The 23602-nt window shown below is 46.8% G+C and overlaps 1 protein-coding gene across 1 annotated transcript in view; it reads right to left on the reverse strand.

The window, feature by feature from the left end:
- Positions 1 to 1450, reverse strand: part of LOC124003284 (multidrug resistance-associated protein 1-like) — a 34145-nt gene extending 32695 nt beyond the window's left edge. Inside the window, exons 1-2 of the mRNA XM_046311404.1 lie at positions 1368 to 1450; positions 978 to 1089 (exon numbers count right to left, since the gene is read on the reverse strand). Of these exons, the coding sequence (XP_046167360.1) occupies positions 978 to 1019 (42 nt within the window). The 5' untranslated portion in view covers positions 1020 to 1089; positions 1368 to 1450. The remainder of the gene's footprint in view (positions 1 to 977; positions 1090 to 1367) is intronic.
- Between the last annotated feature and the right edge of the window lie 22152 nt (positions 1451 to 23602).

A 23602-nucleotide genomic window follows, 5' to 3' on the forward strand; every position in this document is an offset into this window, starting at 1 on the left:
AGTAGAGCGGCACCTCTCTCTCCCTCCTCTCGCACTTTATCAGCTCTGGTTAATAAATTAGCTTAACAAAGGACTTTTCTGCTGCTCCCATCACTTGGACCGGAGCTGTTCAGGATTATACCAGGTCTATACGGAAAGGGTTTAGTTTTCCTCGGGTCACTTTGGAATGGATCTGTATTTATGCATATCGGATATGGTGGGAAATCCCCAGGTCCATTTTGGAATGAGTCGTTTTGGACCCATGAAGACCTCTATTGCTAACCTCTCACCATTACCAATAATAGGGAAGGTTAGCATTTTTTGGGGGGGTATGATATGTATGCCTCTGTAACTTTCTCACTCATCATTATTCATGAATGATTCAGGATTATCCGTAATCATGGTAGCATGTTATGTTATGAGTATGCTTGTCATCGTCAAGGACCAGGGAGTTTTGTTAGGATAAAAATAAATGGAATAAAGCTAAGCACAGGAAACATCCTAGAAGAAAACCTGGTTCAGTCTGCTTTCCAACAGACACTGGGAGACAAATGCACCTTTCAACAGGACAATAACCGAAAACACAAGGCCAAATCTACACTGGAGTTGCTTACCAAGATGACATTGAATGTTCCTGAGTGGCCTAGTTACCATTTTGACTTAAATCGGATTGAAAATCTATGGTAAGACTTGAAAATGGCTTTTTAGCAATGATCAACAACCAACTTGACAGAGCTTGAAGACTTACGCAAAAAGACTCACTGCCAAAGGTTTTATTTGTCATACATTTTTAATCAATATTAGAATTTTTCTTCCACTTCCACATTACATAGTATTTTGTGTAGATCGTTAACAAATAATGACAATTAAATCCATTTACGTCAAGGGGTGTGAACACTTTCTGCAGGCACTGTATTCTAAATGGATTTCAAACAGTTGACTACAGGTACTTGCTCAAACAAGTGAACTTTTGAACATGAGGTCCATCATGCACTCACCCATAGAGGATCCAGGCCACTGAGTTCACAAAAGGCATCCATCCACTCCCCTTCACCTTCCTCCTCACTTCTCTCTGGGGTTCAATATCCCTTCTCAGGATGGGCACAGGTACTGTATGAGTGAGAGAGAGTGTCTGTGTGTAAGACTCCTTTTTCGGAAGTAAAATATCTCTGCTCTCAGGTGTAGGCTAGTCACTTAGTGTGTGTCAGTGTGAGACTTCTCCTCAATGAAGGCACATTGTGTGTGTCTCTATGTTAAGGTACACTGTGTGTGTCTCTGTGTTAAGGTACACTGTGTGTGTCTCTGTGTTAAGGTACACTGTGTGTGTCTGTGTTAGCCACTCAAGTGTTCTAGTGTTCAAGTCAAGTGTTCCTCTCTCTCTCTGACACCTTGTGCTCTCTCTGTGCTCCTCCAGCAGTTCTGAGTCCCTCTCTGTGTCTCCGCTGTTTATGAGTGTGTCTCCCTGTTAGGTGGGTGGAAGTATTTCTCTCTCTCTGTCGCTCTCTCTCTCTCTCCCCTCTTTTTCTCCAACGTCTGCTGGATCTTGATCAAAACACCACAACTTGCTACTCCCCCTTGATAGGATGGCAGTCTGTTCCACACCCAGAAACACTCCTCTCCCCCCTCTCTCCCTTCCTCCCCTCGACACCCGTCCTCTCCCTGTAGTAAAGTAGCAGCTTTATCTCCCTCGGTGACCACGAGGAGTTTTGTTTTTGCACTGACACAGTTAAGTAGGTGCGATTTTCAGAGTTCAAAGTTCATTCCTGGCCCCTTGCTTGTCCTAATAACCTAGATATGTATGTGCAGCTGTTTGACATCTATGTAAACAAAGGACCATGGGAATGCCAGGAATTTCCTACCAGCATTTAGGTGAGAAACACTGAGCAAGAGCAGAACAAACACACACACACATATATCTATATATATGTATACACACACACACTCACAGTGATGATTTATTTGAGTGTAGTTCATAGCCGTGCCATGCCACTCTTGCTATCCACACACACACAGGCAACAGTAGTCTATCAGTGCCCCAGCCAGCACCATGGAGTTGACACAGAGAGAGAGGGTGTCATTTCTGAGATATATAGCCATCCATGATGTTGTGTGGAATGCAGCAACTTACTGATTAGTTTTTTTGGGAGTGGATTCTGAGAGGCGATTATGGAGAGTGTGTGTGTGTGTGAGGAGTTGGAGGGTGAGTATGAGGAACTTTTGTCAGTGTATATGCGTGTGTGCTTGTTCATGCATGCGTGTGTGTGTGTGTGTGTGTGTGTGTGTGTGTGTGTGTGTGTGTGTGTGTGTGTGTGTGTGTGTGTGTGTGTGTGTGTGTGTGTGTGTGTGTGTGTGTGTGTGTGTGTGTGTGTGTGTGTGTGTGTGTGTGTATCTGTGTGTATGTACTGTACGTGTGTGCTTGCTCATGCATGCTTCTGTGTGTGTGTGCGTGCACGTTGTTGTGTGTGTGTGTGTGTGTGTGTGTGTGTGTGTGTGTGTGTGTGTGTGTGTGTGTGTGTGTGTGTGTGTGTGTGTGTGTGTGTGTGTGTGTGTGTGTGTGTGTGTGTGTGTGTGTGTGTGTGTGTGTGTGTGTGTGTGTGTGTGTGTGTGGGCAGTGTGTGGGGCAATGATTGTGTGAGGAGAGTGCCAGATGTGAGGATGAGTAACCCTGCAGCACTTCACTTTCCTCCAAACCTCAGCCAAACCTTCAAAAAAACTCACCACAAACTCTGACCCCAACAGACATCCATCCCCATCTGAACCTCATGGAATATTTTTGCCGAAACCCAATAAAAACAGTGTCTGTGTCTCTCGCTCTTTCAGGGTCTTTGTAGTCTGCTTCTAGGTACGGTAGTCTAACATCAGACACACTGACTGATGACCATCACCCTGGTGAAGGCCCAAGGGAAAGTTCAGATGGTGCACGGGGAAAGTATGACAGCGTCTGGTAATACCAACACCACAGTAGAGAAACATGGAAACAAGGGAGGGCTGGAGGGAGGGATGGCATGGTAGAAGCAACCCACCATGCCCTCTGCTGTGTCTAGCCACGTCCAAAGAGCGTGAAAGAAAATATTACTCTATTTTACTCCAACGTGAATCATCGCCATAAACATATCAGTTCTTCTCTAGGTCACTTGTCTGTCCATGGTGGGAAACCTGGGGGGGTAACACAACCCAGTAGTCTCTCCCTTGGAGTCTGTGTAGAATCAAATTAAATATCCAATTCAATATTCAGTTCGATATATTCTATTAAATGCAACTTTAGGTGTTAAGATGTTAAGATGTGTTCTGGCCTATAGAATAAAAAATATATACCCGTATACTAAATGTATTGAGTGATACTGACATAATGCTCATATTCTTCATTGGCCCCCTTTTTCAGTGTCTTCCTTAACAAAGGTCAAAGATGTGTCATAGTCGTTGTGCTTGATATCCCTCCTCTCCTCCTCGTTCCACTCTGGGTTGCTCTGTAACATCGCTGATAAGGAAACAGGGTGATCGTGACAGGGGGGAGGGGTTTAGAGGAGAGCGATATCTCCCTGACCACCAGCACCACTGCGGTAAATGTGAGTTTTGGCTTTTATCACGAAAGGCCATCTTCCTAATTACTGGGTCATCCATGTTTTGGTGTGTGTGGGTAACGTATTACATTTACATTTAAGTCATTTAGCAGACGCTCTTATCCAGAGCGACTTACAAATTGGTGCATTCACCTTATGACATCCAGTGGAACAGTCACTTTACAATAGTGCATCTAAATCTTAAAGGGGGGGGGTGAGAGGGAATACTTATCCTATCCTAGGTATTCCTTAAAGAGGTGGGGTTTCAGGTGTCTCCGGAAGGTGGTGATTGACTCCGCTGTCCTGGCGTCGTGAGGGAGTTTGTTCCACCATTGGGGGGCCAGAGCAGCGAACAGTTTTGACTGGGCTGAGCGGGAGCTGTACTTCCTCAGTGGTAGGGAGGCGAGCAGGCCAGAGGTGGATGAACGCAGTGCCCTTGTTTGGGTGTAGGGCCTGATCAGAGCCTGGAGGTACTGAGGTGCCGTTCCCCTCACAGCTCCGTAGGCAAGCACCATGGTCTTGTAGCGGATGCGAGCTTCAACTGGAAGCCAGTGGAGAGAACGGAGGAGCGGGGTGACGTGAGAGAACTTGGGAAGGTTGAACACCAGACGGGCTGCGGCGTTCTGGATGAGTTGAAGGGGTTTAATGGCACAGGCAGGGAGCCCAGCCAACAGCGAGTTGCAGTAATCCAGACGGGAGATGACAAGTGCCTGGATTAGGACCTGCGCCGCTTCCTGTGTGAGGCAGGGTCGTACTCTGCGGATGTTGTAGAGCATGAACCTACAGGAACGGGCCACCGCCTTGATGTTGGTTGAGAACGACAGGGTGTTGTCCAGGATCACACCAAGGTTCTTAGCGCTCTGGGAGGAGGACACAATGGAGTTGTCAACCGTGATGGCGAGATCATGGAACGGGCAGTCCTTCCCCGGGAGGAAGAGCAGCTCTGTCTTGCCGAGGTTCAGCTTGAGGTGGTGATCCATCATCCACACTGATATGTCTGCCAGACATGCAGAGATGCGATTCGTCACCTGGTCATCAGAAGGGGGAAAGGAGAAGATTAGTTGTGTGTCGTCTGCATAGCAATGATAGGAGAGACCATGTGAGGTTAAGTGACTTGGTGTATAGCCAGAATAGGAGAGGGCCTAGAACAGAGCCCTGGGGGACACCAGTGGTGAGAGCGCGTGGTGAGGAGACAGATTCTCGCCACGCCACCTGGTAGGAGCGACCTGTCAGGTAGGACGCAATCCAAGTGTTGGCCGCGCCGGAGATGCCCAACTCGGAGAGGGTGGAGAGGAGGATCTGATGGTTCACAGTATCGAAGGCAGCCGATAGATCTAGAAGGATGAGAGCAGAGGAGAGAGAGTTAGCTTTAGCAGTGCGGAGCGCCTCCGTCATACAGAGGAGAGCAGTCTCAGTTGAATGACTAGTCTTGAAACCTGACTGATTTGGATCAAGAAGGTCATTCAGAGAGAGATAGCGGGAGAGCTGGCCAAGGACGGCACGTTCAAGAGTTTTGGAGAGAAAAGAAAGAAGGGATACTGGTCTGTAATTGTTGACATCGGAGGGATCGAGTGTAGGTTTTTTCAGAAGGGGTGCAACTCTCGCTCTCTTGAAGACGGAAGGGGCGTAGCCAGCGGTCAGGGATGAGTTGATGAGCGAGGTGAGGTAAGGGAGAAGGTCTCCGGAAATGGTCTGGAGAGGAGGGGATAGGGTCAAGCGGGCAGGTTGTTGGGCGGCCGGCCGTCACAAGACGCGAGATTTCATCTGGAGAGAGAGGGGAGAAAGAGGTCAGAGCACAGGGTAGGGCAGTGTGAGCAGAACCAGCGGTGTCGTTTGACTTAGCAAACGAGGATCGGATGTCGTCGACCTTCTTTTCAAAATGGTTGACGAAGTATGGTCAGAGATGCTATATGCTGTCTGTTGTCCCATACAGGTGAAGTAATAGGATGTAGCACTGCAATTCTCTAAAACATGACAAAGTAGTTAGATGCATCCAAATGACTCTATGGATGTTGTATATACTGTATAGGCAGTATGTCTATGTGTTGCGCTATATATATATATGTGTGTGTATATATATATATAGTACCAGTCAAAAGTTTTGGTCACACACTTAAACAAATCAAAATATATTTTATATTTGAGATTCTTCAAAGTAGCCACCCTTTGCCTTGATGACAGCTTAAACATGATTCCACTTATTTATTTTATTTAATCTTTATTTGACTGGGAAAGTCAATTTCATAGTTTTGATGTATTCACTATTATTCTACAATGTAGAAAATAGTAAAAATATAGAAAAACCCCTTGAATGAGTAAGTGTGTCCAAACATATGACTGGTACTGTACCTGGTAAAATAATGATTAATAAACAACTCTATGGGGGGCCCTATGAAATATTTGACATTTGAATGGTACTGTGTGTGTATATAAACTCAGCAAAAAAAAGAAATGTCCTCTCACTGTCAACTGGGTTTATTTTCAGCAAACTTGTGTAAATATTTGTAAGAATATAAAAAGATTCAACAACTGAGACATAAGCTGAACAATGAATAACAGAAATGGAATAATGTGTCCCTGAACAAAGGGGGAGTCCAAATCAAATGTAGCAGTCAGTATCTGGTGTGGCCACCAGCTGCATTAAGTACTGCAGTGCATCTCCTCCCCATGGACTGCACCAGATGTGCTAGTTCTTGCTGTGAGATGTTACCCCACTCTTCCACCAAGGTACCTGCCAGTTCCCGGACATTTCTCGGGGAATTACCCTAGTCCTCACCCTCCCATCCAACAGGTCCCAGACGTGCTCAATGGGATTGAGATCTGGGCTCTTCGCCTGCCATGACAGAACACTGACATTCCTGTCTTGCAGGAAATCACGCACAGAACGAGCAGTATGACTGGTGGCATTGTTATGCTGGAGGGTTATGTCAGGATGAGCCTGCAGGAAGGGTACCACATGAGGGAGGAGGATGTCTTCCCTGTAACGCACAGCGTTGTGATTAACCTGCAATGATAAGCTCAGTCCGATGATGCTGTGACACACCGCCCCAGACCATGACGGACCCTCCACCTCCAAATAGATCCCGCTCCAGAGTACAGGCCTCGGTGTAACGCTCATTCCTTTTACGATAAAGGCGAATCCGACCATCATCCCTGATGAGACAAAACCGCGACTTGTCAGTGAAGAGCACTTTTTGTCAGTCATGTCTGGTCCAGCAATGGTGGGTTTGTGCCCATAGGCGACGTTGTTGCCGGTGATGTCTGGTGAGGACCTGCCTTACAACAGGCCTACAAGCCCTCAGTCCAGCCTCTCTCAGGCTATTGTGGACAGTTTGAGCACTGACGGAGGGATTGTGTGTTCCTGGTGCAACTCAGGCAGTTGTTGCCATCCTGTACCTGTCCCACTGGTGTAATGTTTGGATGTACCGATCCTGTGCAGGTGTTGTTACACGTGGTCTGCCACTACGAGGACGATCAGCTGTCCGTCCTGTCTCCCTGTAGCGCTGTCTTAGGCGTCTGACAGTACGGACAGTGCAATTTAATGCCCTGGCCACATCTGCAGTCTGCATGCCTAAGGCACGTTCACGCAGATGAGCAGGGACCGTGGACATCTTTCTTTTGGTGTTTTTCAGAGTCAGTAGAAAGGCCTCTTTTGTGTCCTAAGTTTTCATAACTGTGACCTTAATTGCCTACTGTCTGTAAACTGTTAGTGTCTTAACGACCGTTCCACAGGTGCATGTTCATTAATTGTTTATGGTTCATTGAACAAGCATGGGAAACAGTTTCTAAACCCTTTACAATGAAGATCTGTGAAGTTATTTGGATTTTTACGAATTATCTTTCAAAGACAGGGTTCTGAAAAAGGGCCATTTCATATATATATATATATATGTGTGTGTATATGAACTCAGCCAAAATGTCATGGTGTTCATAATAAGAAGGATTGGACCAAGGTGCAGCGTGGTAAGCGTACATCTTTTTTTATTTGATGAACACAAATTTTATAGAATTAAACGAACGTAACGTTTTGTGCCGCTAACACAGCAACTATACAAAAACAAGATCCCACAAACTAAAGGTGGAAAAAAGGCTGCCTAAGTATGATCCCCAATCAGAGACAACGATAGACAGCTGCCTCTGATTGGGAACCATACCCAGCCAACAAAGAAATAGAAAAACTATAATGCCCACCCAAATCACACCCCGACCTAACCAAATAGAGAAATAAAAAGGCTCTCTAAGGTCAGTACGTGACACACAAAAGAAACGTCCCTTTTTCAGGACCCTGTCTTTCAAAGATCATTCGTAAAAATCCAAATAACTTCACAGATTCCCATGCTTGTTTTTTTGCTGAGTTTATATATATATATATACAGTTGAAGTCAGAAGTTTACATACACTTAGGTTGGAGTCATTAAATCTTGTTTTTCAACCACTCCACACATTTCTTGTTAACAAACTATAGTTTTTGCAAGTCGGTTAGGACATCTACTTCGTGCATAACACGTAATTTTTCCAACTATTGTTTACAGACAGATTATTTCACTTATAATTCACTGTATCACAATTCCAGTGGGTCAGAAGTTTACATACACTAAGTTGACTGTGACTTTAAACAGCTTGGAAAATTCCAGAAAATGATGTCATGGCTTAGAAGCTTCTGATAGGCTCATTGACATAATTTTTCATCATCAATTTGTCATCATCAATTGACATCAGTCCATGGGAGGTGTACCTGTGAATGTATTTTAAGGCTTACCTTCAAACTCAGTGCCTCTTTGCTTGACATAATGGGAAAATCAAAAGAAATAAGCCAAGACCTTAGAACAAAAATTGTAGACCTCCACAAATCTGGTTCATCCTTGGGAGCAATTTCCAAACACCTGAAGGTACCACGTTCATCTGTACAAACAATAGTACGCAAGTATAAACACCATGGGACCACGCAGCCGTCATACCACTCAGGAAGGAGATGCGTTCTGTCGCCTAGAGATGAACGTACTTTGATGTGAAACGTGCAAATCAATCCCAGAACAACAGCAAAGGACCTTGTGAAGATGCTGGAGGAAACAGGTACAAAATGATCTATATCCACACTAAAATGAGTCCTATATCAACATAACCTGAAAGGCTGCTCAGCAAGGAAGAGGCCACTGCTCAAGAACCGCCATTAAAAAAATACAGATTCCAGTTTGCAACTGCACATTGGGACAAAGATCGTACTTTTTGGAGAAATGTCCTCTGGTCTGATGAAACAAAAATAGAACTGTTTGGTCATAATGACCATCGTTATGTTTGGAGGGAAAAGGGGGACGCTTGCAAGCCGAAGAACACCATCCCAACCGTGAAGCACGGGGGTGGCAGCATCATGTTGTGGGGGTGCTTTGCTGCAAGAGGGACTGGTACACTTCACAAAATAGATGGCATCATAAGGATGGAAAATTATGTGGATATATTGAAGCAAGCTTGGTCGCAAATGGATCTTCCAAATGGACAATGACCCCAAGCATACTTCTAAAGTTGTGGCAAAATGTCTTAAGGACAACAAAGTCAAGGTATTGGAGTGGCCATCACAAATCCCTGACCTCAATCCTGTAGAAAATTTGTGGGCAGAACTGAAAGAGCGTGTGTGAGCAAGGAGGCGTACAAACCCGACTCAGTTACACCAGCTCTGTCAGCAGGAATGGGACAAAATTCACCCAACTTATTGTGGGAAGCTTGTGGAAGGCTACCTGAAACTTTTGACCCAAGTTAAACAATTTAAAGGCAACTCTGCCAAATACTAATTGAGTGTATGTAAACTTCTGACCCAATGGGAATGTGATGAAAGAAATAAAAGCTGAATTAAATAAGTCTCTACTATTATTCTGACATTTCACATTCTTAAAATAAAGTAGTGATCCTAACTGACCTAAGACAATGGATTTTTACTAGGATTAAATGTCAGGAATTGTGAAAACTGAGTTTAAATGTATTTGGCTAAGGTGTATGTAAACTTCCGACTTCAACTGTATATATATACACACACTGTGTTTCTGGGAACGTTTATTTGTAGATTGCAGTGAGGTTCTGAGAACCTTTTACTCTGGTTCCTTGAAAATCGTATGAACACTGAGAATGGAAATGATTGGTTATTTGGAGGCCTTTTAATAACTTCCTTACAACTTTTAAAAACAATGCTATTTATGTATTTATTTTTTAACTGCAAGCACAGATAGGACACATGGCAATTCAATTCCTGAGGCATCAATCATGCAAAGACATTTTGTTTTTATTGTGACACGGCAGCAATGAGATTTGAACCTATGATCTTCTGGTTTCTATCCATGGAATTTGTCCACTGTTCCATTCGAAGGGAGCAGGCATGCCATGTTTTTTTTAGACATACAAAGCTGTTCATTTTAGTCTGTTGCAACGGATCCCATTTCAAAGGAAACAAGTTATCATTAAGATCAGGTGTGGCCGATTAGTGGGCACGGCCAACACATCTGAACACACTTAACAGAGGATAGAGAGAGTTTTGTTGATGCTGAGAACGGAATGTATATGTGTTTTTTTTTAAACATTCTCGGAACGTTCTTACGTTTCCTTGTGTTTTTTTATGGAAAGATTGATTAACGTTCTCTGAACAATTTGAGGATATAATCAGGAAATAACCATAGGTCAACCACGCTCTCACCACGCTCTCACCACGCTCTAAGACACATATGGCTGTCTGAAGGTTTTAGGTGCTATCTGGGTAGGGTGTAGTTTAATCAGTATGACTAGGGCCAACATACCATTATCTCTGACAGGACCATCAAGCAAAGAGAGACAAATACATGCTCAACCCTAAAGGTCAACCCTAAACCCTACCAGCCGTTTCACCCACCAGACAGACCAGTTCCAAACAAGAACTAAAAATGACCTGTCTCAGTTATGTCTCAGAGTTCCAGAGCTCTGAGCTCTGAGTGGAGTGTTTTTACTGGGAAGGACATGGTCCGAGTCAACCAATGGCAATAACAAGGCACACACCACCACAACTAGGGGGGCCTCGAGAGAGACCATAACACCGTCTGTCTGATGTTTATTTCACTATACTCCACTCTGGTAATTGCTCAGAAGTGATACTTATGGAGAAGTTAGGCCTCAACCTGTGTTTGGCCCCGTCTGTGATTGAAAACACACTCATCCAGGGGAATAAAACGTTTTTAAAAAGAATTGCGGCTAAGCTTGTTAGTCTTTACTAATCAACTCCAGACCAGACAAAGGAGTATGTTCTGGTAATTGAACGGTAGCAAAACAACGTCTGGTGCGTTGGACAAATCGGGGAATCTATTTTCGGGGGGATTTGTGCAACATTAAGGAGCTCAATGTGTACCTGACTGCCACTTCACTTTACAAGTTCACATATACCGTTTGTGTCTCACAGGCAGGCAATGTGAAATTGGTCTGTTGTCTGTCTGTAACTGCCCTCTATAAAAGCCCATTGGTCAACGTTAACAACGTTAGCTCTCACCTCGGCCAATCATAGGTGCATATTGGAGTCCAGAGGAATGCTTAATGTTACAGTTGTGTCCAGAATAAACTCTATGGTCTGTAGACTTGGCCTTATAGCAAGACGTTTCAGCTGGAGAGAGACAGGAAAGTGGAGGAGGTCAGGATTTGGAAGTGTTGCAATCCTGTGAAGGGTGCACATTGCACACACACACACACATTTACACAATCTTCATGATATATGCCAGACTGTGTAAACCAACCACTGAGCCCCACTGAGCCCCAAGGTGTATGACTGTAAACGATATGAACACAACACCACACAGAAAACAGCACTAACCAGTTGTTTACATCAATGGGGAGAGACTGAAGGTCGGGACGTGCCAATGTGAGGCTGTCACTGGACTGGGGCCGCTTGCAGTTACGGAGTATAGTAGCTGTGATGGTCTAGCAGTCGGAGGCAGAGGCCAAGCGAGAGATGAGGAGGGAGGTGGCGGAGGAGAGGGTGTCGGTACCAACTGTGCCCATGCCAGCCCTGCCAGTGGTGGTTAACCGATCCAGGTCACCTACACTTCCTCTGGCCTCTCCTCCGCCTCTCCTCTCTGCTCCTCCTCCTCTTCCTCTCCTTCAGAGGGAAAACAGTCTAGTCTAAATAATGGTGTAATTTTGGGCTCTTAAGTTGGGGCTGAAGTGCTAGGCTAGGGGATAAATATAGCATCCGACCAGCAGCATCAACCAGGGGAGGGTTGGCTTTCGGCTGCTGAAACCGATTAAGAAACATAGCGAACAAAAATGTTGTTTTTTGTGTTTTTTTTTCATAAACGGTGTTAAGATGTGTGGTTTGACTCCAGCTGCAGGCTGTAAAATAAATTCAGATGTGTCGGCCTACGCAAGCTATTATAACTGGGTTCTGTCTTCCGCTGCTTGCTCGCCCTCCATCTCTCCCTCCCTTCCTCGCCTCACTCCTTCCCCCTTTCCACCCCGCTGCCACTCTCTGCATCCCTCTTTCATTGAGTTTGGACTCCTGCCCTCCCTTTCCCTCTCTCTGCGTGCAGTCGGCTGGTCCATGAAGATGAGACAGGGGGGAGTGTGTGTGTGTGTGTGTGTGTGTGTGTGTGTGTGTGTGTGTGTGTGTGTGTGTGTGTGTGTGTGTGTGTGTGTGTGTGTGTGTGTGTTGCCTCTGTCTGTCTCAGACTCCAGACCTGTCTCACATGCCACTGTGAGTGTCATGCTCCAAAAGTATTTACCACCCTGCTGTTCTGGCACCTGCAATAGAGCTTTGCCTATTCAAAGAGACTGGATTTACCTGTGTGTGTGTGTGTGTGTGTGTGTGTGTGTGTGTGTGTGTGTGTGTGTGTGTGTGTGTGTGTGTGTGTGTGTGTGTGTGTGTGTGTGTGTGTGTGTGTGTGTGTGTGTGTGTGTGTGTGTGTGTGTGTGTGTGATACTATATAACCACAGGAGGTTGGTGGCATCTTAATTGGGGAGGACAGGCTCGTGGTAATGGCTGAAGCGGAATAGGTGGAATGGTATCAGATGCATCAACCACATGGTTAATGCCATTCCATTTGCTCTGTTCCAACCATTATTATGAGCCGTCCTTCCCTCAGCAGCCTTCCAATGTATATAACCATATATACTGAACAAAAATATAAACGCATCAATTTCAAAGATTTTACTGAATTACAATTCATATAAGGAAATCAGTCAATAGAAATGAATTAATTAGGCCCTAATCTATGGATTTCACATGACTGAGAATACAGATATGCAGATACTGTGGATCAGAAAATCAGTCAGTATCTGGTGGGACCACAATTTGCCTCCTGCAGCGTGGCACATCTCCTTCACATATATTTGATCAGGCTGTTGATTGTGGCCTGTGGAATTTGGGGCGGCAGGTAGCATGGTGGTTAGAGACTTGGGCCAGTAACTGAAAGGTTGCTTGATTGAATTCCTGAGCTGACAAGGTAAACATCTGCCGTTCTGCCCCTGAACAAGGCAGTTAACCCACTGTTCCTAGGCTGTCATTGTAAATGAGAATTTGTTCTTGACTGGTTAAATAAAAAACGTTTTTTTTTCTTCAATGGCTATGCTAAGTTTCTGGATATTAGCAGGAACTGGAACATACTGCGTACATGTCAATCCAGAGCATCCCAAACATGCTCAATGGGTGACATGTCTGATAAGTATGCAGGCAATGGAAGAACTGGGACATTTTCAGCTTCCAGGAATTGTGTTCAGATCCTTGTGACATGGGACCATACATTATCATGCTGAAACATGAGGTGATGGCGGCGGATGAATGGCACAGCAATTGGCCTCAGGATCTCGTCATGACATCTCTGTGCATTCAAACTGCCATCGATAAAAAAATGCAATTGTGTTTGTTGTCCATAGTATATGCCTGCCCATACCACAATGTTTGCATTAGCAAACCGCTCATCCACACGATGCCATACAAGTGGTCTGCGGTTGTGAGGCTGATTGGACGTACTGCCAAATACTCTAAAATTATGGAGGTGGCTTATGGTAGAGAAATTAACATTCAATTCCCTGACAACAGCTCTGGTGGACATTCCTCCAATCAGCATGCCAATTGCACGCTCCATCAAAACAGTGGCATTATGTTTTGTGACAAAACTGCACATTTCAGAGTTATTGTCCCGGCACAAGGTTCACCTGTGTAATTATTATGCTGTTTAATCAGCTTCTTGATATGCCACACCTATCAAGTGGATGGATTATCTTGGTAAAGGAGAAATGCTCACTAAACATGTTGTTTTTACATTATTTTTGAGGGAAATAAGATTTGTGTGTATGACTAACTAGGACCATAACCTATACACTTCACGTAGAATGGGTCTCCAAATTATAGCCTCAACTAGGGGAAAGGGGTATTATGCAACCAGTATAAAATGTATAGTTTTTCTCTCAGAAAAATATCCCAGTATTCTTTACAGAGTAGTCACACTAATAAATGTCACCGCATTCTTGCCTCCCCCTCAGTTTTCAGCGACTCTATTCTTAGGGTGCCATTCATTGAATAAAACCAACAGGTCGTCTGTGTCAACAGTGTCTCACCGCCACACCACTGTGTCGTGACTCGTTGTGACGTTGTGGAGCCTGCCTACGTCAGGGAAGCCCGGTTGAGTGGGTGGAGGGGCTCCAGCCCGCAATTAGGACGAGTGGAGCAGTCTCCAAAGTTATTGGGCATTATGACGGGGTGACCATCCCCATCCTGACGATTTCCATACTGATGCTATTTTAGGTTGGACCTGGGTCTGTTTTGAGTTCTCCCCAAAGCCACAACATTGTTAACGGAATTGAGCAATGTTTACTGAAAGACTTGCCTGCCTCAGTCGAGGCAGTAGGGCGAAGAGACTGATAGTAGGAATGTGACATATGGAAAACATTTCTTGAAGTTTAAACTGCAATTTTTGGGGGGGTTTTCCATTCAAATGTATACAATTCCACATGAATTAACAATGCAGCTGCGCTGCTGCCAGCAACCGTTTGGGTCTCACGGTACAACCCTGGTGAAGCAGCTGTACTACCATTACTGTACCTCAATTACACCTCGCAAAGTTTGCATTTGCTTGTCATTTAACTTGTCAAAGTATTGCAATACAGAACTTTGCTGTGGTCGCTTTCCTTTCTTTGTCATTTTCCCAACTGTTAACGACGATGATGTAGTGGTGGAGAGTCGACTCCAAAATAATTGATTCCTCGACTCCTTGCTTGTCGACTCCGGGTGTAAACTCCCATTTCTGAGTGTCGACTCCTAAGATTCAGTGTTTTTGTAACTGAAGAGACTGATTAGTTGCGGTACTTCCGAGAACACAAACATTCACATGTTTCATAGCGAGCTAGCGAGGGATTGAGAGAGAGGGGAGGGGCACAGTATAGGCAGGTCGGCCACCAGGCAGACAGTCAGAACCGTGCACTAGGCCTATCTATTGGCAATCAAACCCACTGGGGGCACACTGGTTGAATCAATGTTATTTCCACTTAATTTCAATGAAATTACATTGAACCAATGTGGAATAGTTGTTGAATTGATGTCTGTGCCCAGTGGGAAAGCTGTATCTCGCAATTTCTTGGCTTGTAATGTCTCGCAACTTCAGTAAAGTAGGGTCAATGAATCAATGAGTAGGTTAGGATATTTTGAATCAAATAACATTTTATTTGTCACGTTTCATAAAACAACAGGTGTAGACTAACAGTGAAATGCTTACTTATGGAACCTTCCCAACAATACAGAGAGAATATTAACACCACCGCCAATGAGTAGCGTTAACTATGTGCAGGGGTACGAGGAGAGGAAGATACTGTATGTACATTTATTTAACTAGGCCAGTCAGTTAAGAACTAATTCTTATTTTCAATGATGGCCTAGGAACAGTGGGTTAACTGGCTTGTTCAGGGGCCGAACGACAGATTTTTTTACCTTGTCAGCTCAGGAATTCGATTTTGCAACCTTTCGGTTACTAGTCCAATGCTCTAACCACTAGGCTACCTGCCGCCCCAGGTATGGGTAGGTGTCAAAGTGTGATGTTGTGGGTAGGTGTTAAGGTTTTCTATCGAAAGAGAGGAGGACCAAAATGCAGCGTGGTTATCTCGATACATCTTTAATAAAGATGAAATGAACAATACAAAAACAATAAACGTAACGTGAAAAACCAAACCAGCCCTATCTTTTTTAAATTTTTATAAAAAATAATTTATTATCTTCAATACCATTCATTCTTTACAACTCATAATTCACATACATACATACTCAAATAATGATATTTTAATTAAACTAATTAAACTAAACATAAACCCCAAACAAAACCTCAGGGGAGCATCTTCCCTCCCAGTCACCCTACAAAATACCTTTCCCTATCTCCCCGTCCCTAATCTATCCTCTTACAAATCTAAATGACACCCAACCCTAAACCCCCCTTCCACCTCTCCCGAGCAGCATGCTGCCCCCACTTCCTCTCCTCCCTCTTCATCCTCCCCTCAAATCTCCTTCCACCCTCCTCACTATCCCTTCCACCCCCCAATCTCTCCCTGTCTTCACCATGTTCTGCCTTGCTTCCCACAGCCCCCGTTTAAAGAGACTCATGAGAAGCCAGAGCAGAAACCTGTCCCTATCCATCCCTCTCGCTCTCCCTACACCCCTCTCTAACCTGGCCCACGTCAATACAAAATCCCCCTTTACCAAACCTAACAACACCCGTGCCCTAGCCCATACTACTCCGGCAAAGGCACAGTCCCAAAAGACATGGCGCACAGTCTCCTCCCTGCCACAAGAGGATCTTGGACAGGTGGGGGATTGCACCAAACTATACCGGTACAAGATGGAACGTACCGGCAAACACTTATGAAGGCTCAACCAATTCAGGTCCTTGAGCCTGTTGTCCAGACCCCGCGCCTGCACTCCCTCCCAGACCACTTCCGAGATGCCCACTACAGGCGCCGGACTCCCTGCCTTTCTGACCTCCTCGTACAGGTGCCTGTAATCTAAACCTACTCTGGCAACTTCAACCTCAGGATGCGCACGCAGCCACTTGGCCGCATGACCAAAGTGCCACGGCAGTTGTTCCGCCCGAGGACCCGTGTTAGACCACACCATTATGCTTCTCGCCTGATACGAGAAAAACACCCGCAGGAGGTAACCGGACGGGTGTATCACTGGCTGAGCAAGCTCCGTTAACAAGAAAGAAACAAAAATTGTGTCCAGCTTGAGGGGGAAATGTGGTACCCCCCTACCTCCCTCCCCGATGGGACAGATCATGCGTGCCCTGGCGACCCACTCGCACCTGCCACTCCACATAAACTGAAACACAAGCCTCACTAGAGGCCTCCTCAGACAAGCCGGCAATGGGTAGATGTATGCCAAATACAAAAGAGACGGCAACACATCCACCTTTAGGACCAGGACTTTGCCCATAAAAGATAAATACCTAGCTTTCCACATTGCTAGCTTCCTCTGTACCACTGCGATACGCATGTTCCAGTTTAGCGTCGCTGAGCCGGAGGTCTCAAAATGGACCCCGAGAATCCTCAGGGCCCCCTCACAGAGAGATAACCCCCCAGGCACATCCGTTCTACCGCGCCATCTTCCGAAAAACTTGACGGAAGACTTTGCATGATTCAGAACTGCTCCCGACGCTCGGGTGAAATCCCCAAAGATGGCAAGGAACCTTGTCAGGCACGAGTCCTTGCACAACAGCAAGGAAGTGTTATCAGCGTACTGCGTCATCTTAACACGCAGCCCACCACTTCCAGGGATCAGCAAACCTTCCACCCCTGTGTCTGCCCTAATGGCAGCCCCCAGAGGCTCCATGTACAGAACGAAGAGGAGAGCCGAGAGTGGGCACCCCTGCCTGACCCCAGATGAGAGGTCAAAAACGTCACCCAAGTGACTATTTACACTAACTCGGCACCCCGCTCCGACATATAATGTACGAATCCATCCTATAAACTTCTCCCCAAATCCTAATCGACCTAACACTCTGAATAAAAAGGATCTATTCACGCGATCGAAGGCTTTTGCCTGATCTAGCGCTGCTACCATTAAAGGCAGTCCTCTATCTTCAACCCAAGCGATGGAGTCCCTGATTAACTGTAGATTCCATCTAATAGAGCGGCCCTCTACCCCGCACGTCTGATCCTCATGAACGACGTAGGGAAGGGCTGTGTGCAACCGGTCTGCTAAAACCTTTGCAAGTAGCTTGTAATCTACACACAGCATGGTCAATGGCCGCCAGTTGCAAAGGTCTGTTACTTCCCCCTTCTTATATAAAAGTGACAGCACACCAACAGCCATTGATCCCCCCGGGACCCCCGTCTCAAGGATGGCCTTCAAGACTTCGAGGACCACTGGTCCAAGTATACCCCAAAACTTGAGATAAAACTCAGCCGGCAGCCCATCCATCCCAGGCACCTTCCCTTTTCCCATCCTCCTAAGAGCGCTCTCAACCTCTTCTAGTGAGATCTGAGCCTCCATCACTTCTCTAATGTCCTCCGGCAACCGCCTGGACAAGTGTTCTAAAAACACATTTCCCTGCTCTACATCTATTTCCCTTTCCTTAAATAAACCTTGGAAATGATCAGTTGTCACCCTGACCATATCCTCTGGTTCTCTAACTATACTACCATTTTCTTCCCTAACACCATGCATTACCTTCCTACTCTGTCTGGCCCTAACCAACTTAAAGAACATAGCAGAACAAGTATCATTATGTTCTAGAAAGCCACTATGCGCACGCTCCAGGAAAGCTCGAGCCTTCCGCTCCTGCAACTCCCTGAGCTGCGTCTTTAGGGTTGCGGATCTCTCCAAGTCAAACGACCCGCCGAGGATGCCTCCCTCGTATTCGAGTTCAATTAACCTTTGGATACGATCCACCTCCCTCCTCTCCTCCCTTTTTTTCCTCTTGCAATACCCTATTATAAAAGCCCTAATCCTCACCGTAACTAATTCCCACCACTCTAACATCCCCTCGCACATGGACCGGAGGCCCTCAAGCCTCCAAAAGAAACCATAAAACCCGTCAACAAAAGCCTGCTCCTCCAGCACATCCCGATCTAGCTTCCAGTACCCCCTACCAAAGAGGCAGACTGGCGACCCCACCTGCAGGAGCACCCCGTCGTGATCCGAAAAGAAAACAGGCAACAGCCGCCCAGACAACTTACCCAAAGACCTGGGTACAAAAATATAGTCGAGCCTCCGCTCAACCCCCCTGGAGTTGCGCCATGTAGGACCGTCCATTTTCGGAGTAGTGTGCAGACCACCATCTACCAGACCATGGCAAGCCATTAGCCAGGCTTGTTATATCGTAGTGGCACATCGGCCTCTCACCTCCCACTGCTCTTGCCCTTCTCAGGATATCATCGTGTTTTTCTTCTGTATATAGTGCCACGTCGTATGCTCCCTCCAACGAGTTGCCTTGGAAACAAAACACGTCCTTCACCGTCAGCTTTAGAATCCCCATCAATATTATCCTTCCAAAAGATTCCCGTCCTAAAGGCTCCAACTCCTTTTCCTTCCAAGCAAAATGAATCGTGTTGGCCAGCCCAATCCCAGGGACCGACCGTGTTGATGTATTTAGCACCATCTCCGCAAGGAGAATGGCGCTCGTTCTCTTCTCTTCCAAAACAAGTAAAAAGAAAAACCAAAGTGACCGAGCCTATCTGGTGAAACTACACAGAGACAGGAGCAATCACCCATGAAACACTCAAAGAATATGGCTGCCTAAATATGGTTCCCAATCAGAGACAACGATAAACACCTGCCTCTGATTGAGAACCACTCCAGGCAACCATAGACTTTTCTAGACAACCCCACTAACCACAATCCCATGACCTACAAAAAACCCTTAGACAAAACACACCACATAAATAACCCATGTCACACCCTGGCCTGACCAAAATAATAAAGAAAACACAAAATACTAAGACCAGGGCATGACAGTAGGTTCAAGTGTGATGTTGTGGGTAGGGTTAAAGTGTGATCTTGTGGGTAGGGGTAAAGTGTAATGTTGTGGGTAGGGTTAAAGTGTGATGTTGTGGGTAGGGTTAATGTGTGATGTTGTGGGTAGGGTTAAAGTGTGATGTTGTGGGTAGGGATAAAGTGTGATGTTGTGGGTAGGGTTAAAGTGTGATGTTGTGGGTAGGGATAAAGTGTGATGTTGTGGGTAGGGTTAAAGTGTGATGTTGTGGGTATGGTTAAAGTGTGATGTTGTGGGTAGGGTTAAAGTGTGATGTTGTGGGTAGGGTTAAAGTGTGATGTTGTGGGTAGGGATAAAGTGTGATGTTGTGGGTAGGGTTAAAGTGTGATGTTGTGGGTAGGGATAAAGTGTGATGTTGTGGGTAGGGGTAAAGTGACTAGGCAACATGATAGATAATAAGCAGTAGCAGCAGCGTATGTGATGAGTCAAAACAGTTAGTGCAAAGGAGTGTCCACGCAGATAGTCAAGGTAGCTATTGGGTTCATTATTTCAAGACTAGTCATTCAACTGAGACTGCTCTTCTCTGTATCACGGAGGCGCTCCGCACCGCTAAAGCTAACTCTCTCTCCTCTGCTCTCATCCTTCTAGACCTATCGGCTGCCTTCGATACTGTGAACCATCAGATCCTCCTCTCCACCCTCTCCGAGTTGGGCATCTCCGGCGCGGCCCACGCTTGATTGCGTCCTACCTGACAGGTCGCTCCTACCAGGTGGCGTGAGAATCTGTCTCCTCACCACGCGCTCTCACCACTGGTGTCCCCCAGGGCTCTGTTCTAGGCCCTCTCCTATTCTCGCTATACACCAAGTCACTTGGCTCTGTCATAACCTCACATGGTCTCTCCTATCATTGCTATGCAGACGACACACAATTAATCTTCTCCTTTCCCCCTTCTGATGACCAGGTGGCGAATCGCATCTCTGCATGTCTGGCAGACATATCAGTGTGGATGACGGATCACCACCTCAAGCTGTCGGCAAGACGGAGCTGCTCTTCCTCCCGGGGAAGGACTGCCCGTTCCATGATCTCGCCATCACGGTTGACAACTCCATTGTGTCCTCCTCCCAGAGCGCTAAGAACCTTGGCGTGATCCTGGACAACACCCTGTCGTTCTCAACTAACATCAAGGCGGTGGCCCGTTCCTGTAGGTTCATGCTCTACAACATCCGCAGAGTACGACCCTGCCTCACACAGGAAGCGGCGCAGGTCCTAATCCAGGCACTTGTCATCTCCCGTCTGGATTACTGCACTCGCTGTTGGCTGGGCTCCCTGCCTGTGCCATTAAACCCCTACAACTCATCCAGAACGCCGCAGCCCGTCTAGTGTTCAACCTTCCCAAGTTCTCTCACGTCACCCCGCTCCTCCGCTCTCTCCACTGGCTTCCAGTTCATCCGCTACAAGACCATGGTGCTTGCCTACGGAGCTGTGAGGGGAACGGCACCTCAGTACCTCCAGGCTCTGATCAGGCCCTACACCCAAATAAGGGCACTGCGTTCATCCACCTCTGGCCTGCTCGCCTCCCTACCACTGAGGAAGTACAGTTCCCGCTCAGCTCAGTCAAAACTGTTCGCTGCTCTGGCTCCCCAATGGTGGAACAAACTCCCTCACGACGCCAGGACAGCGGAGTCAATCACCACCTTCCGGAGACACCTGAAACCCCACCTCTTTAAGGAATACCTAGGATAGGATAAAGTAATCCTTCTCACCCCCTCCCCCTTAAAATATTTAGATGCACTATTGTAAAGTGGTTGTTCCACTGGATGTCATAAGGTGAATGCACCAATTTGTAAGTCGCTCTGGATAAGAGCGTCTGCTAAATGACTTAAATGTAAATGTAAAAAATTATTTAGCAGTCTTATGGCTTGGGGGTAGAAGCTGTTCAGGTTCCTGTTGGTTCCAGACGTGGTGCATCGGTACCGCTTGCCATGCGGTAGCAGAGAGAAGAGTCTATGACTTGAACGGCTGGAGTCTTTGATTATTTTTAGGGCCTTCCTCTGACAGGAATGTCCTGGGTGGCAGGGTGCTCGGCACACTGGCTGCACTACCCTCTATAGCCCCTTGCGCTCACTACCCTCTATAGCCCCTTGCGCTCACTACCCTCTATAGCCCCTTGCGCTCACTACCTTCTATAGCCCCTTGCGCTCACTACCCTCTATAGCCCCTTGCGCTCACTACCCTCTATAGCCCCTTGCGCTCACTACCCTCTATAGCCCCTTGCGCTCACTACCCTCTATAGCCCCTTGCGCTCACTACCCTCTATAGCCCCTTGCGCTCACTACCCTCTATAGGCCCTTGCGCTCACTACCTTCTATAGCCCCTTGCGCTCACTACCCTCTATAGCCCCTTGCGCTCACTACCCTCTATAGCCCCTTGCGCTCACTACCCTCTATAGCCCCTTGCGCTCACTACCCTCTATAGCCCCTTGCGCTCACTACCCTCTATAGCCCCTTGCGCTCACTACCCTCTATAGCCCCTTGCGCTCACTACCCTCTATAGCCCCTTGCGCTCACTACCCTCTATAGCCCCTTGCGCTCACTACCCTCTATAGCCCCTTGCGCTCACTACCCTCTATAGCCCCTTGCGCTCACTACCCTCTATAGCCCCTTGCGCACACTACCCTCTAGCCCCTTGCGCTCACTACCCTCTATAGCCCCTTGCGCTCACTACCCTCTATAGCCCCTTGCGCTCACTACCCTCTATAGCCCTTTGCGCTCACTACCCTCTATAGCCCCTTGCGCTCACTACCCTCTATAGCCCCTTGCGCTCACTACCCTCTATAGCCCCTTGCGCTCACTACCCTCTATAGCCCCTTGCGCTCACTACCCTCTATAGGCCCTTGCGCTCACTACCCTCTATAGCCCCTTGCGCTCACTACCCTCTATAGCCCCTTGCGCTCACTACCCTCTATAGCCCCTTGCGCTCACTACCCTCTATAGCCCCTTGCGCTCACTACCCTCTATAGCCCCTTGCGCTCACTACCCTCTATAGCCCCTTGCGCTCACTACCCTCTATAGCCCCTTGCGCTCACTACCCTCTATAGGCCCTTGCGCTCACTACCCTCTATAGCCCCTTGCGCTCACTACCCTCTATAGCCCCTTGCGCTCACTACCCTCTATAGCCCCTTGCGCTCACTACCCTCTATAGGCCCTTGCGCTCACTACCCTCTATAGCCCCTTGCGCTCACTACCCTCTATAGCCCCTTGCGCTCACTACCCTCTATAGCCCCTTGCGCTCACTACCCTCTATAGCCCCTTGCGCACACTACCCTCTATAGCCCCTTGCGCTCACTACCCTCTATAGCCCCTTGCGCACACTACCCTCTATAGCCCCTTGCGCTCACTACCTTCTATAGCCCCTTGCGCTCACTACCCTCTATAGCCCCTTGCGCTCACTACCCTCTATAGCCCCTTGCGCACACTACCCTCTATAGCCCCTTGCGCTCACTACCCTCTATAGCCCTTTGCGCTCACTACCCTCTATAGCCCCTTGCGCTCACTACCCTCTATAGCCCCTTGCGCTCACTACCCTCTATAGCCCCTTGCGCTCACTACCCTCTATAGCCCCTTGCGCTCACTACCCTCTATAGCCCCTTGCGCTCAGATACCAAGCAGTTGCAATACCAAGCGGTAATGCAGCCAGTCAAGATGCTTTCAATGGTGCAGCTGTAGACCTTTTTGAGGATTTGAGAGCCCATGACAAATCTGTTCAGCCTGCTGACGGGGAAGAGGCATTGTTGTGCCCTCTTCACAACTGTATTGGTGTGTGGACCATGTTAATTCCTTAGAGATGTAGACTCTCGACCTGTTCCACTACAACCCTGTCGATGTGGATAATTTTTCGCTTTGTGATGTTTCTTAACGTCAAGGATCCGAATTTCATTCACACACCTAGCGGATAGCGACAGTAGAAGGGATAGAGAATATACATGTAAACACTGTGTGGCTTAAGGTGGCAAGCTAAAAGCAACAACAGATAGCCATGATGTCACTAATGTACTTATGAAATATGACACAAAGGAATATGCATTCTGACAAGCTTTAAGAGGAGGAAGAGTTTACCACACACTGTGTGACTCGGTACTTACACTGTAGT

This window comes from Oncorhynchus gorbuscha, linkage group LG18, assembly GCF_021184085.1.
Source record: "Oncorhynchus gorbuscha isolate QuinsamMale2020 ecotype Even-year linkage group LG18, OgorEven_v1.0, whole genome shotgun sequence".
Lineage (NCBI taxonomy): Eukaryota > Metazoa > Chordata > Actinopteri > Salmoniformes > Salmonidae > Oncorhynchus > Oncorhynchus gorbuscha.